A 16,823-nucleotide genomic window follows, 5' to 3' on the forward strand; every position below is an offset into this window, starting at 1 on the left:
CTTCTCAATATGCACAAATAAATCCAGCATTCTTTCATTTTCACTTTCTTAGGAATAACTCTTTTAAACTTTCTAAAATGCTCCAAGCTGGGCTGGTTGCATTCTCCACCTGCTACTCCACTGTCAACCAACTACCTCCCTTAACTATCATCTTAGAAATTCTATTTCCCTCTCTCCACTATTGGATTATCTACGTCCTAAATCAATCAATCTCTCTCTCTCTCTCTCTTTCTCTCTCTCTCTCTCTCTCTCTCTCTCTCTCTCTCTCTCTCTCTCTCTCTCTCTCTCTGTTCATAGGTAGTAAATTTTTGAGACCTTCCATTACTGAAAACCTCTTTATTCTACTCTCACACTTGCTTGGTATTGTGGCTAGTTATGGAAATGTGGATGGGCAATCATTTTCCCTTAGGATTTCACAAACACTGATCCACTTCAGTCTAGCTTCCAGTACTGCTGTGGTAAAGTTCAAAATCATTTTGACTCCAAATTCTTTATAAGTGACCTGTTTTTTTTTTTTTTCTTTTAATCTCTAAAGGCATCTAGGATTTTCACTTTGTCCTCTGGCTTCTGAAATTTCACAACATGCCTTGATGTAAGTCTATTTTCACCCCTTCTGTTGGACATTTGGTGGGTCTTTTAATCTGCATGTTCTTAGAATCTGGGGAAATTTTCCCACATAATTTCTATAATGAATTCCTTCCCTTCATTTTCACTTTCTTCTTCTTGAATGCCTACTATTCAAACACTGGATCTCCTGGACTGACCCCCTAAAATTCTTAAATCTTCACTATTTCCCATGTTCTATCTCTCTCTTTTTATTCTTCTCTCTGGAAGATTTTCTCAACTTCACTTTCCACACTCTCCTATATGTGGTTTCTGTTACCATATTTTTAATTTCTAAACATTCTTTATGTTCTCTAAACATTCTTTTTGTTCTCTGAATTTCTCCTTTTATGTAGCATTCTGACCTTGCTTTTTACATTTATTTTCTCTTATCTTTCTAATTCTATTGATTATTGTTTGTTTTATTTTGCCTTTTAGGTTTTCCTCTTCTTGCATAGTCTATCTTCTCCAAGTTGTTTCTTTATATGAGTTTGTTCTGACGTCTAACTTTCATGTTAGAGACTTTTCTCAAATGTCTGGTGATCCTTAGCTATCTGCTCATATTTCAAATTGGGAAACCAAAAAGCTAATTGAAAGTCCTGTGGATATTCATCAGTCTAATCAACCGTGGACTTCAAAGTGATCTGACTTGACCATTTTGTTGGGGATTACCCAGCAGACATATCTTTAGGACATCTCTCTTGGGCTAATCATATTATTCAGAGTATTCAGATTATCTTCCAGTCTCACACCTGAAGAGTAATAAGCCTGGCTCTTGGAACCAAGTAAGAAAAGAGGGCTGTGAGATTCAGAATGAATCTTAATATTTAGTATACAAATTTTCACTGCTTTCAGTCTGTGTCTACTGTCCTCTGGTCTTCTGCTAGAGTAGGGATAGTGTAGTCAACTGGTGGGGAAAAGCTCGGGAAGAAATCCAGTTGTCTAACTGCTTCTGAAATAGACATTCAACCAATCCCCCTTTCCCTGATGCCACTAAAAACTGAGTTGTTCTCAGTCTCTTATACTACTGATTTAGGACTGAGTCTTCTTGGATGTGCTAGGACAATTATCACACATCTTTTTAATTTTCAACTTCCAAAAATGCTGCTATCATCTACTTTCCTATATTCCATATATTTGGAAGCTCATTTTTTTTAATTCCCTTACCTGTTGTTTTTATGAGGTTGGAGAGGTAGAAGATATAAATATATATGTTCTATCCATCATCTTTAATAGGAAGTTAATTTAGTGTACACTTTTTCAGTTATACATGAACATACATATATTCATTGTCACATTCTTTTCCACAGCATTCCACAAGATCAAGCTACCACAAGATCTTGTATATATTTCCCTGTGCTATACAGTATAATTTTGTTTATATATTCTACATATACCTGTCAGTATCTACAAATTTCGAACACCCAGTCTGTCCCTTCCCACCCCCATCCCCCTGGAAACCACAAGTTTGTATTCTATGTCTATGAGTCTGTTTCTGTTTTTATTTATGTTCATTTGTCTTTTTCTTTTCTTTTTACTTTTTTTTTTTTAAATTCCACATATGAACGATCTCATATGGTATTTTTCTTCCTCTTTCTGGCTTACTTCACCTAGAATGACATTTTCCAGGGACATCCATGTTGCTGCAAATGGCGTTATGTTGTTGGTTTTATGGCTGAATAGTATTCCACTGTATAAATATACCACATCTTCTTGATCCAGTCATCTGTTGATGGACATTTAGCCTGTTTCCATGTCTTGGCTATTGTAAATAGTGCTGCTATGAACATTGTGGGGGGGCAGGTGTCATTTTGAAGTAGGGTTCCTTCTGAATATATGCCCAGGAGCAGGATTACTGGGTCATATGGTAAGTCTATTCCTAGTCTTTTGAGGAATTTCCATACTGTTTTCCACAGTGGCTGCACCAAACTGCATTCCCACCAGCAGTGTAGGAGAGTTCCCTTTTCTCCACAGTCTCTCCAGCATTTGTCATTTGTGGACTTTTGAATGATGCCCATTCTGACTGGTGTGAGATGATATCTCATTGTAGTTTTCATTAGCATTTCTCTGATAATTAGTGATACTGAGCATTTTTTCATATGCCTATTGATCATTTGTATGTCTTCCTTGGAGAATTGCTTGTTTAGGTCTTCTGCCCATTTTTGGATTGGGCTGTTTCTTTTTTCCTTATTAAGTTGTATGAGCTGCTTATATATTCTGGAGATCAAGCCTTTGTCAGTTTCATCTTTTGCAAAAATTTTCTCCCATTCTGTAGGTTGTCACTTTGTTTTGCTTATGGTTTCCTTTGCTGTGCCGAAGCTTGTAAGTTTAATGAGGTACCATTTGTTTATTCTTGCTTTTATTTCTATTGCTCGGATAGACTGCCTTAGGAGAACATTTTCGAGATGTATGTTAGATAATGTTTTGCCTATGTTTTCTTCTAGGAGGTTTATTGTATCTTGTCTTATGTTTAAGTCTTTGATACATTTTGAGTTTATTTTTGTGTGCAGTGTGAGGGAGTGTTCTAGCTTCACTGATTTACATGCTGCTGTCCAGTTTTCCCAACACCATTTGCTGAAGAGACTGTCTTTATTCCATTGTATGTTCTTGTCTCCTTTGTTGAAGATTTGTTGACCAAAAGTTTGTGGGTTCATTTCTGGGCTCTCTATTCTGTTCCATTGGTCCATATGTCTGTTTTTGTACCAATACCATGCTGTTTTTATTACTGTAGCTCTGTAGTATCATCTGAAGTCTGGGAGGGTTATTCCTCCAGCCTCTTTCTTTTTCTTCAGGAATGCTTTGGCAATTCTAGGTCTTTTGTGATTCCATATAAATATGATTTGTCCCAGTTCTGTGAAATCTGTCCAGGGTAATTTGATAGGGATTGCATTAAATCTGTAGATTGCCTTGGGCATTTTAACCATATTGATTCTTCCAATGCAGGAGCATGGGATATCTTTACATTTTTTAAAGTCTTCTTTAATTTCCTTAATCAATGTTTTATAGTTGTAAACTGACTATAACTCAATAAAATAAATTTTTTTTAAAAAGGTAAAGCTCTAAACGTTCTTAGAAACAATGAACAGTACATACATGTAAGTTAAAAAATATATGTGCGGTTAAAATAAAAAAGATCTATCAAGCCATGAAAGACTTAGAAGAAACTTAAAAGACATATTACTAAATGAAAGAAGCCAGTCTGAAAAGGCTACAAACTGTACAATTCCAACCAAATGACATTCTGGAAAAGGCACAGCTACAGAAATAATAAAAAGATCATGGTTTCCAGGGGTTTGGGGAGAGGGAGGGAGGGAGGAATGACTAGATAGAGCACAAGGGATTTTTTGGGCAATGAAATTATTCTGTATGATACTATGGTGGTGGCTACATGTCATTATGCATTTGTCAAAGCCCATAGAATGTACAACATCAAGAGTGAACCTTAATGTAAACTATGGACTTTGGTTGATAATAATATGCCCATGTTGTTTCATCAATTGTACCAAATATGCCTCACTGATGAGGGATGCTGAGGGTAGTGGAGTATATATGTGTGGTGGGAAGGGCTATGTGTGAACTCTGTATTTTCTCCTCCATTCTGTTGTGAACCTGAAACTTCTCTAAAATAATAAAATCTAATCATTCAAAAATCCACTAATGACAAATGCTGGAGAGGCTGTGGAGAAAAGAACCCTCCTACACTGCTGGTGGGAATGCAGTTTGGTGCAGCCACTGTGGAAAACAGTATGGAGATTCCTCAAAAGACTAGGGATAGACTTACCATATGACCCAGTCATCCCACTCCTGGGCATATATCCAGAAGGAACACCTGCCCCCACAATGTTCATAGCAGCACTATTTACAATAGCCAAGACATGGAAACAGGCTAAATGTCCATCAACAGATGACTGGATCAAGAAGATGTGGTATATTTATACAGTGGAATACTACTCAGCCATAAAACCTGACAACATAACGCCATTTGCAGCAACATGGATGTCCCTGGAGAATGTCATTCTAGGTGAAGTAAGCCAGAAAGAGGAAGAAAAATACCATATGAGATCGCTCATATGTGGAATCTAAAAAATAAAATTAAAAAAAATAAATAAATAAAAAACAGAAACAGACTCATAGACATAGAATACAAACTTGTGGTTGCCAAGGGGGCGGGGGATGGGAAGGGACAGACTGGGATTTCAAAATGTAGAATAGATAAACAAGATTATACTTATAGTACAGGGAAATATATACAAGATCTTGTGGTAGCTCACAGTGGAAAAGAATGTGACAATGAATATACATATGTTCATGTATAACTGAAAAATTGTGCTCTACACTGGAATTTGACACATTGTAAAATCATTATAACTCAATAAAAATGTTTAAAAAAACAATAATAATAATAATAAAATCTATTTAAAATTTTTAAAAAGAAAGAAATTAATTTAATCACTTCTTAGCACCCCTACAGTACTTTCGGATAGGATCAAAATCCATTCAAAAATCAATTTTAGATATTTTCATTCACTTATGAATATAATTGGAAACTAAGAGCATATACCTTGGAATATTTTTTTGAAAGATGGCTTTTCCTGAAAAATCTTAAAGTGCATTTACATTAAATTTAATTAAATACACAATTAATAGTCATTAATTGATTTGTTAACTATCTACTATGACCAAGTATTACACTAGTAAGGTGCTAAAGATATAAAGATAAAAGTCATACCTCTGCCCTTACGGAGACCATAAACTGGTGGGGAAAACAGATAAGTAGAGCAGCAATCATTAAGAGTGGTGCTCCCCACTGCTCTGAGATGTCACCTTCGGGGGCGCCCAGTGGCTCTCTACCTTCCCCATTCTCAGAGCTTAGCAATGGGTTGGTTCAGTAAGACTGAGTTAGTTCATCTGAAGAATACTAGGTCTCTTTAGCTAATATAAGTGGCACTGATATGAGAATTCTCCTAGCTAAGTCATTTCTCTGACCAGCAAATATCCACTTAGTTCACAATGACTAGATGTTCTTGCCCTTCTCCCATCCTCCCTCTTAATCATATCAGAGCAGGATCTTTCTCCCGAGGTACATCTTGCTGTTTGCACAGCAAAGCTGAACCCATCAGATCCCTCCACACAATGACAGAAGGATGGTATTCTCATGCACTGTGCTGACCTTTCCGCATATAAGATTTACTGAAGAAAACTTATTTTACACCTTTGTGGCATAACACTAATTTCTGTGTGTCTTTGCCTCTCGTGATACTATCTTTATCAGTCATTAAATTCTTATACTATTCTGGGGGTCAGTTTCTTTACTGGTATTCTGTTCTATTCATCAGTTTATTCTTATGATATACCATATTATTCCAGATTAAATATTATTGCTCTCTAGTACAAGCCAAGGCTCAATAAAAGGAGTATGCTCAAAAGAATTTAATCTTAAAATAACTGAAACATATATATATGTATGTATGTACTATATTTGTGAGTGATGGTGTAAGTATTGTAATAGCTGCTGTTCCTCTAAAGCAATGGTCTATTTTAGGATGATCACACCTCAAAGCCATGTTCACAAACTATACTGAGAATCCATATGACAATTTTCTCTTAAAGTTTAATAACAGGAAAATTTCTCCTAATAAGGTAGTACGCTCTGCTTAGTCAAAGCAAATAAATATTATGTTTATTATATATACACACATATACACACACCATATAGTTTCCTTTTCACCCTGAAGAATAGAAAGCTCAAAACCAAACTGCAATAATGTCCTCAAATTATATTTAAAGAATAAACTATCTTTCTTCTTTCACTCAATATGAATAAAGGGTTATTGATCTTTTCAACTTAATGGTCATCTTTTTAATTGAAATTAGGTGCAAAATATTTTGGAAGTATATAAAAAAATAATTTTTATGGTAAGGAGAAGAAAATGTTTAAAAATGAGATCTAATTCAAGGCTGAAAATTGTCACAGAAAATTAAATTTTAAGAATAAAACTGTTTCAGTCATCAAGTCTAACTCTAATTTTAATCTTCTCCATCTCCATACTCAGAATCTATTTACATTCACCATTCATCTAGGATAGTTTTTTTTTAATTTAACATTTTTATAAGTTTGAGACTGAACTAAGTACTTGATTTCCCTAAATGTTTCCACAACTTTGAAAAGAAGACTAAAAATTCCACCTTGATAGAGCTGTGGAGACTAAATGTGATGTTTAGTAACTTGGCCACTGTCATGCAGCCAGCAAATGGCAAATCTAAGAGTTTAACCTGAACTCCAAAGTCTATTCTGGTAACTATCATATTATTTAACAGTAAACCAAATCTCTACTACCCTCTTCAGATTCTGAAATTGTACCATCCATCATAAGCTATTCTGACTGTTGCCTACTTCAAGAATCCTATGAAACAGTTCTCACATTCTCCCACCTTACCCCCAGGCCACCCATATCATCAGAGGGTAAGAAGCAGGAGATAAGACAAATTTATTTTATAAACACCAAAATCAAGAAGAAAAGAGAATGTAAGGTAAATCCAGAAACACCAAACCAAGTGAGCACAAAAATTCTTTGACTCCAACCTCTTGAAGTGTTTCAGCACAACCAGCCAAAAAAAACATCCAACAGCAATACTGCTTTTACAGGGCAGTGATTACATGGCCAGAACTCAGCTGGTAGTACTATGCCTGATCTAAGTTAAAAGATGTTCTGCACATTAAATAAAAGAGCACATTTTGCTCTAGTCAAAACTTAACCAAAGAAAGTCAGGGATTGAAAGAACCATGGTGGCAACTAATCTCACCCAGGGATCCGTTTCTTTAAAACCAGTTGCCAAAGGAAGAATGCGTGGGAGCCTTCAATTTCTTTTATGAGGCAACCAGTTCCTCCTCTAAGCATATAACCCATATAATTTGGCAAAGCCAAGTCAGAATTTTAAAAGTAAATAAATCTTTCCCTTTGTTAAAGGGTCTGACATAGAAATCAACCTAGCCAAGAATGTTTACATTACAAATGTTATTTAGTCCCACAAAGCCCAAGGCAAACGAATCAAAATAAGAAATACAGAGCTTCCCTCCTGCACAAATCAATTCCATAACAAGTGGATTACAAAAATCAATTTCAAATGGAGAACTAGAAGACAGCAGACAATTAACAAAGAACTAGTTCAGACATTTTTTATAAAATCAGTTCAAGCTAAACTGATTGTTCCAAATTAAGATATACACCGTATTTTGGAAGCACACTGTTAAGAATATCAACACAGAAAATGGGATAGGATAAAAGGGACAGTATTTCTACTTGCTTGAAAGATGGCTCTACTTCCCACGGCAGAACCCACAGGTGGGTCCACTAAATGCTTTTGATCCAATACCATGTTAAAAAGATACCTAAATAGGAACATGGAAGATTTTTTTAATAAAATTTTCTAACTTAAATTTTCATATTGTAATCAAAAGTGGAGTGGACAATTTTAAGATTCCTCCTCAGATTCTGCCAAATGGTTGAACTTTTTTTTAACATTTTTTTATTGATTTATAATCATTTTACAATGTTGTGTCAAATTCCAGTGTAGAGCACAATTTTTCAATTATACATGAACATATATATATTCATTGTCACATTCCTTTCTCTGTGAGCTACCATAAGATCTTCTATATATTTCTCTGTGCTATACAGTATAATCTTGTTTATCTATTCTACAATTTTGAAATCCCAGTCTATCTCTTCCCACCCCCCACCCCCTTGGCAACCACAAGACTGTATTCTATGGCTATGAGTCTACTTCTGTTCTGTATTTATGCTTTGTTTTTGTTTGTTTGTTCGTTTGTTTTTAGATTCCACATATGAGCGATCTCATATGGTACTTTTCTTTCTCTTTCTGGCTTACTTCACTTAGAATGACATTCTCCAGGAGCATCCATGCTGCTGCAAATGGCGTTATGTTGTCGGGTTTTATAGCTGAGTAGTATTCCACTGTATAAATATACCACATCTTCTTTATCCAGTTACCTGTTGATGGACATTTAGGCTTTTTGGCTGAACTTTTTATTCTAGATTTCATACTTGGACACTTTCTGCAGCTTCCCAGGTATACTGGAAGTCAAGTGAAAGACTCAGAGACTTCTAGCTAGACACCATTTAAATCAGACTGACACTACCGTTGTTTCCTAGATCCAAAGGCAAAATAAAAATATGTGGTTTAGTAAAAAGTATTTCTATTCAAGACCAAAATAATAGAGTGTATTAGTTTTCTACTGCTGTGTAATATATTACTACAAACCTAGTGGCTTAAAACTACACACAATTATTATCTAAGTTTCCATGGGTCAGGAGTTCAGCACATTTTCACTGGGCTTTCCACTCCAGGTCTCACCAGGCTGAATTCATGGAGTTAGTCAGGACTGCAGTTTCATCTGGAGCCCAGGGTTCTCTTCTAAGTTCACTCATATTGTTGGTAGAGTTCTGTTTCTTGTGGTTGTAGGACTCAGGTCCCCATTTTCTTGCTGGCTGTCAGCTGGAGATAGCTCTCAGCAACTCAAGGCTGCCTACAGATCCTGCCATGTGATCCTCTCCAAAACATGGAGGTCTGTTTCTTTAAGACCAACAGTGGAGCATCTGCTGCAGTGTTTAATCTCTCTAACTCCTACATCTGTCCTCCAGACCCTCTTTTAAAGGTGCTCACCTTATACAGCAGGCCCACACATTCAAGGGAGGGGATTTTACAGGATGCACAGATCAAGGGGACAGGAATCCTAGGGAGCATATTAGAATTCTGCCTACCACCTGTAATCAAAGCAAAGAGCTTCCTACTGATAAAGCTTTATCCAGAGACAATATAATACTTGGAATACAGAGGAATGGATAAACTATTTATCCTTCAGACCATCCTCAAATAGTATTTCGTATCTTTTGATAAAACTGGACAACAAATAGGTGGAGATTATAACCTCAGAGAAAAGTTTGGAGCCTAGTTTGTTCATTAAACACTAATTCGGGGGGAGTTTGTTTTGATTTGTATATCCCAAAGGAAAGCCAATCCACCAACTGCCTCCATCATTTCTCTGTACCAGGGACGAAGCCCACCCATGGATCAATGCAGCGACTCAGGATAAGGTGAGTGGAAGAAGAAAAAGGAAGATGTCCACCAAGAAAAGGCACAACCATCTACATAGCTTCTTGAAGGGCCCAGACCAACTATCAATATTAAGCGATACTTTCAAATCTGTTCTCTCATTTGATTCTGAAGAAGGCTACTTAGAAGTTTATTCTTAAAGGACAGGAATACATTTTTAAAGCCAAACTATGGTTGCTGAACTAAAAATGATGATGATAAAGTTCTGAATAGCGGCACTGACAATGCTAAAAACTAGGTTAATAAATTAGAAGGCAAACGTATGGGGGAGAAATGTCAGAGATGAAATTGTGAAGGAAAAGGCAAGAGACATGGAGAGATGTATTTTTCTAGGCTATATAAAAGCAGGTTGTAGCAGAGACTAGCTAGCTATTCACCAAATCTATTTCCTCTTTCTCCTGATCACATACATAGACTGTTTCCAAACTCCACTTGCAGTGTGTGAGCCATGGCCAATGTTGGCAGCAGTGATATGTATTGCTTACAAGGCTGGTCAATTAAAAAACAATCTCCAGGCCTCATGCACTCTTTTCCATATTGCTATAATATTGAAAGTCACATGTTGAAGTGATGGACTCACAGGTTGAAAGAGTCCTGTATCCCTTTAACGGTCACTTGAAGAAGAGCTACCCTACCAGGAACACCCATTCTGGACTTCAAGTGAGCAAAAAATAAAATTTCTATGGTGAGATTTTAGAATGTAGCTATTACAACTGGCAGCATTGTTCAAAGAAAACAGATACTGGTGTTGGAACAATGGGGTTGCTGTAAACAAAAAAGCCTAAAATAAATGGCATTGGTTTGAGGTAGTAGGCAGCAAGAACATATATTTAGCAAGCCGAAAGCCTGGAGAGCCCTGTAATGTCATGGCAAAGCAGCTAGTAAAAGTGGAAGCTGTAATAAATGAAAGGGCACACCACATGTCTATTGGGCCTGTAGCCCGGTAAGTGAAATGCAGAGACAGACTTATAGTGTAGATTGACACTTACTTTCTGCTTTTAGCAAGGTATTAAAGAAAAGAGATGAGCACAGAATTTGCTGATTGGCAAACTGAATTTATAGGTAACCGTACAAGTCCAGAAACTTGGGTTTCAGAGCATTAGAAAGCTGAACACATATAGATCCCAAATAGTAAAAGAAAAAAGATGGTAAAGGTTTGAGCAATTAAGTCCAAAGAAGACTTCTAGGTGAACAAAGTGACTCAATCCTGAGGCAAAAATTAGATTCAGGTATGGTTTCCTTATCCATTATTTCATATAGCCTCAAAGTAGGGCCATTAAAGTAAGAAAAAGATATGAGGCAAGGGCTATACTCCCCCAACTCCACTATCTCCCCAAACAGAGAAGAAAAAAGTACAATCATTCCTGAAAATTGTATTCCAAAAAGAACATTGGGTACCTATTGGAAAGAACTAGATCAGAGTCCTGCTAAGTTTTGAGGTAATTACAATGCCCAAAACCCACAAATCGGAATTAAATAAACCTTTGACTATTCAGAGCCTTAAAACAACCATTGGGCTCTTAAACTTGCAGAAGCAGAAAGCAGGCACTAAAAGATAGATAGATAGATAGATAAATAGATAGATAGATAGATAGATAGATAGATAGATAGATAGATAGGGATGGGGCTGTAGATGTACATGTATGTGTAATCTACAGAGAGAGAGAGATCTTCTAAGGAATGCATATTCCCTAGCACCCACTTCAGAAACATTCACAGAAAGAAATAGGGAAAGAAAAGCCAGGATGCAGCCAGGAACCCAGGAGAACAATGGGCAAAGGAGTTCTTCCCAGAGAGTCAACATCTCAGCAAGAAAGCTCCCCTGCTACCAAGGCAGAAGGATTTCCCAGTGACAATCCAAAAGGATTACACGATTTGCTATGAAATCACAGTTTACTATACATCTCCCATTCTTCCCTTTTCTAAATGGAAGCTTTTGTTGTAGCTATTCTGTTCTAGCTTCTTCATGGTATACTGAGGGTAAGAGAGCCACAGGTGCAGATAACTTATCATCTTAGAACCTGACTTTGAGATGGATATAGTAACTAGACGGGATATTGGGTTACATTCCTTAGGGAAGAGGCAAGTACATTCTGTGGATGAGAGGAAGAGTGAAGAGATATTTGAGGACCAAAAGGACAGACTGTGCCAGAGACTAGCTACTATTCACCAAACCTGTGTCCTTCTCTTAGGGACAGTGCGTTTATATTTCCCAGCCTGGTAATGGCCATGTAATTAAATTCTGGCCAATGAAATGTGAGCACAAGTATTGATGTGTCTTGTCTATGCCTAGCCCTTAAAAATTCTATGACGTGCAATACTCTGGTCTTTTCCTTCTGCAGCAATCTTCAAAGCCGTATTGAAAATGGCAGAGTCACATAATGGAAAGATTCCTTAAATCACCATTGCAAAGGAAATCATCACAAATCAGAAATAGCATTTTGGGCTTGATAAAAGTGAGAGATAAACCATATCCTCTTCCCCTTCTCCAACATCCATGAATTTAAACAAATATTTCTTGATGCTTACTATGCACAATGTATATGGTAGTTTCTCTCCCTCCTACTCTCTTTACTTTTTAGGTACTACAGGATGTAATTAGAAATGTGTAAGAGATCTTTATTCACGGATCCTACATATACCATAGCATAGGATAGTAACACAGGCAGTAACAGCTATACTTAAGGTGAAAAATCATATAAGAGGAAAAATGGGTTATCAGTTAATTAAAAAGTCCTGAATTCACAAAAAGGTTTCTTCAACATTTCTTTATATGACAAAAATACAGCCCACAGCTAACAGTTTACAGAGACCAAGTGCCATAGTAGACAAATTCATCTTAATCTACTCTGAATTCTACTATAGGATCTGACCTTGACAAGCTGTCTGAACTTGAGCAAGTCACTTCCCTGCTCTGGGCATTAATTTCTTCAGATAATTAATGGGAGAGATAATCTCACATTAAATGAAATAATAATATTCTTCATGGAATCCTGTTTTCACCAAAAAGGAAGTAATTTCTCAAGCAAAGGCCTAGAAAAAGCAACCTTAAAAAAGGAAGATTCCAAAGCGGCTTTGTACTATACTCTTCTACATTTTGAAAGTTTAGTAAAAAATTTATCAACCACAATAAAGACTTATCTTACAAGATGCCTTCATTCCTGTACTCAAAACATACACATAGCAAGGCAAAAGTATATTTTCAATGATTAATCCTATTTCTTCAACACTAAAAAAAAAAAGACATGATTATTTCCATCAAGTTTATCATCAACTAGTTTTAAACTTTGCACTTTGTAAAGTATAACGTTAAGAAAATTTAAAAGAAGGGGAAAAGAATATCTAAATTCCCTTAGAAGAGGGATTTCCAATAGGCAGATCTCTCCTGCAGAGTCAAATAGATATCTGAAAGATTACCAAGGCTAGTTGAGACCAAAAGTATGACCCAAAATATGACCTACTCCCTCCTTCCTCATGGAGTGATAAGAACTACAAATGACTTATTCAAGAACACAGTGGTCTATTGAACCAAAACAAGCACTTTCCATAAGCAATTGAATCTTCTATATATTGTAGGTTACATCACAAGGTATACTGAGAAATTAACGTGACTTAAATTTCAGAAGAGCAAGTAATCCTGCAAATTATTACTGTTCTTTATTCATAACAACAAAGTAAACCCATATTTCCTTGCAGCTTTCATAACTTAGAGGTGAAGATACTGAAAGAAAAAAAAATCTAAATATTTCCAACACATTGGGCAATTTGTAAGCTGCAAATAAATCCCTTTCTGTGATCATAATGCACAGCATTTCCCAGTAGGCCTGTTTTCATTAACGCCCACTGATTATCAGGAGTAACAATTACAGAAATATTCATTTATAACATGATATGTTGCTTCCATAGTAAATAATCAACCAAAGGTACCTGCAACACAATTTAGCTCATTAACTAGAAAGAGAACTTTTAAAAATCTTGGGCTTCAAATCATATATCCAAAGTCAAGGAAAGTATTCTTCAAAGCCTCAAAATAAACCATCACAATCTAACAATATTTACTAAACACAGGGCAAAACGATATACTAGTAAGTAATTCATTGCTCTGTTAAGAAAATGAAAAACATTTTTAAACCATGTGTTCCCATAAAGATGAAGGACTTCCCTAAAATGACAAGAAACAGTTAAGACACTTAGCAAAGAGAAACCTGCATTTAACAAAATACTTGCAAAGTCATTGGCCAACTTATCATAAACCCAAGACCTACTTGTTTCATGGCAGTCTCTCCAATTTTGTCTGAATGTTTGCGGATACTCTCCAGAAAGTCTTTGAGATCAGACATAGAAACATCCTTGATTTCCTCTCGGAGCTTGGGGATATTGTCCACCATCACCTTGCAGAAGCGATAGTGGCTTACTTGAGGCAGGTACGTGTGCTCTAGATGTTCCAGAGTTTTCAGTGCAGGGTAATGCCTATAAAAGGAATTGTATCACCTTCAGTGCAACTCAGTCCTTTCTTTAGGGCCACAGATATATTCTTCTGGCAAAATTTCTAGCCTGAATTAGTTTTCACTGCACATCAAGACAAATCCAGTATTAAGTTTCAATAAAAACATCAATGGAAACATAAATGTCAAATTATTATAAATTAATATATGCATTAAATGATTTAATAAATTATAATAAAAAAAAGATTTTATCCGAAGAATACATAAAACTTAGAAAATCCACCAATGAAATTCATAAAGAATAAAAGGAAATACAAAATGATCATATCAATGCCATAAAAATCATCCTATAAAATAAAGTACCCAAGGCTAGATTTTCAACTATGGCACCAGGAAGAGCTTAGCAAATCTTCTGTCCAGAAAGCAAACATGAACTAGAAAAACCTGTCCCAAACAACCATTTCAGGACTCTGGAAACTGGAAAGGACTCTGGAAAGAAGAATAACAAATTGAGAAGGTTTATTCATGAAAACTGCTAAACAGAGGGACTCTGTTGTGTTCTTGCCTGGGGCTACTTTCAACACCCTTTCCACCCCACCAACACCCCCACAGCCCATCACTGGTTAGGGATTGTCAGGAATATCAGCAGTTTCTCTACCATTAGGGGCTGACATGATTTGGAACAGAGGGTGAAAATCACAAATTGAGTGGTGCTGTTAGGAAAAGTAGCAAACTCAGTATTAAAAAAAAAAAGGAGAGGGGTGGGCAGGGAGAGCCTCCAGCTCTACTGGTCTAAAGTCATCTGGGTTGGGACAAAGAGCAGACTAGGACTAACCAAAAACAGGGAAGTCCTGGAGACCCACAGAAGGACCTGACAGTCTCTGCTTACCTCTAGCTAACTGAGAAGCTGTGCACAAACACAGAGGACATCCAAAAGGATCGAGACACTCCAGACATCCCTAACTAGGAGGCTACAGGCATGGACATAGGAGAAGGCCTGGCATAAAACAAAAGTCTTGTAAACTGCCTGAATTTTTTATGCACTCCTTAACCCACATAAAGTCCACTGACAAAAAGGGTAGACACCTTACTAGTTCAAGTTTGTTTGAGCACCCTGGACAAATCACTAGCTGATGATTACCTTTTAAAAAAGGAAATTAAATACATTCTCAAATAAACAATGACTGAGAGAATTCCTTGCTAGCAGATCTGCCTTACAAGAAATACTAAAGAAAGCCAGAAAGGAAATGATAGCAGATAGTAACTTGAATTCACAGAGAAGGAAAAAAAAAAAAAAAGCATAGAAAATAGCAAATATATGTTACACATAATACTGAATATAGTTTTTCTTTTTTCTTCTTTTAATTTTACTGAAAAAACAAGATTTTTAAAGGCCATGATTATAATACTGTATTGTTGGGTTAATAAAATATATAGATATAATATGACAAGAATAGCACAAAAGAGGAGGGAAGATACGGAGCTAAGTTGAAGCAAAACTACTTCTATATATTATATCAAAACTACATCAGCAATCACCTAAAGTAGATTGTGATACATGAAGAAGCAGATTATAATCCATAGAGCAACTCCTAAGAAAATAACTTTAAAAAATCATTAAAAATGTATAATCCAATAACTTGTAATAACCTATACTCAAAAAGAATATGAAAAGTGTATATATATGTAACTGAATCACTATGCTGTACACCAGAAACTAACACACTATAAAAATCAACTATACTTTAATTTTTTAATAACACAGGAATTAAAAATAGTACACCATAAAATATTTAATACAAAAAAAAGAATAAAAGATAAATAAGAACAAAAATGACATGAAAAGCAGAAAACAAAGAGCAAAAACCAACCATATCAATAATTATATTAAATGTAAATGGACTAATAAGCTCTCTAATCAAAAGGCAAACACTGTCAGACAGGATTTAAAAAGCATGATCCAACTACATGTTGTCTCGAAGAAACACAGTTTAGTTTCAGATACAAATAGGTTAAAGATAAAGACAGAATAAGTAACCATAAAAGTGCTGGAATGGTCACATTAACATCAGATGTAGTAGATTTTAAAGACAATAAACACTGCTGGAAACACAGAAGGACATTTCAAAATAATAAAAGGGGTAATATTTAACTGATAGGTAGCGAAAGAATAAGAAAACAAGTAAAACTAACACTGAGACAGCTGACTAGGTAAAAACAAAATACATAAAAAGAACATAATAAGAATAAAGAGGAAACAACAACCTGGTAAAGATTATTTGCAGAATATAAACTTGAGGGAGTTTTTTTAAGCAGTGAACAAAAGTCATAAAAGAACCCAAAAAAGGCCGACATACAAAAAAAAAAAAAAAATAGTTGAACTGATGTGAAGAAATTCAAATCAAACATATAATTTTGTCACTCAAACTGCCAAAGATTTATTAAAAGATAATGACTATTATTATCAGGGGTTTCAATAAATTAGAATTCAGAGCCTGCTGGAAAATAAATTTGTGTTAATAATACAAATTTTCAGTGACAAATTTTACCAAACAAGTATTCTATACAGTTGCGTCTAAAAAGTTAGATGTACAAAAATACCTATAAACCTTTTGAACTGTAGTTATTTATAACAGCAAA

General features: G+C 35.7%; 1 protein-coding gene across 4 annotated transcripts in view; it reads right to left on the reverse strand.

The window, feature by feature from the left end:
* EXOC6B (exocyst complex component 6B) overlaps window positions 1-16,823 on the reverse strand; it is a 532,267-nt gene that overhangs the window by 427,816 nt on the left and 87,628 nt on the right. For all 4 annotated transcript variants that reach the window (XM_032497821.1, XM_006176112.3, XM_014551873.2 and 1 more), the window contains exon 6: window positions 14,004-14,208. In XM_032497821.1, coding sequence (XP_032353712.1) covers window positions 14,004-14,208 — 205 coding nt within the window. The remainder of the gene's footprint in view (window positions 1-14,003; window positions 14,209-16,823) is intronic.

This window comes from Camelus ferus, chromosome 15, assembly GCF_009834535.1.
Source record: "Camelus ferus isolate YT-003-E chromosome 15, BCGSAC_Cfer_1.0, whole genome shotgun sequence".
Taxonomy (NCBI): Eukaryota; Metazoa; Chordata; class Mammalia; order Artiodactyla; family Camelidae; genus Camelus; species Camelus ferus.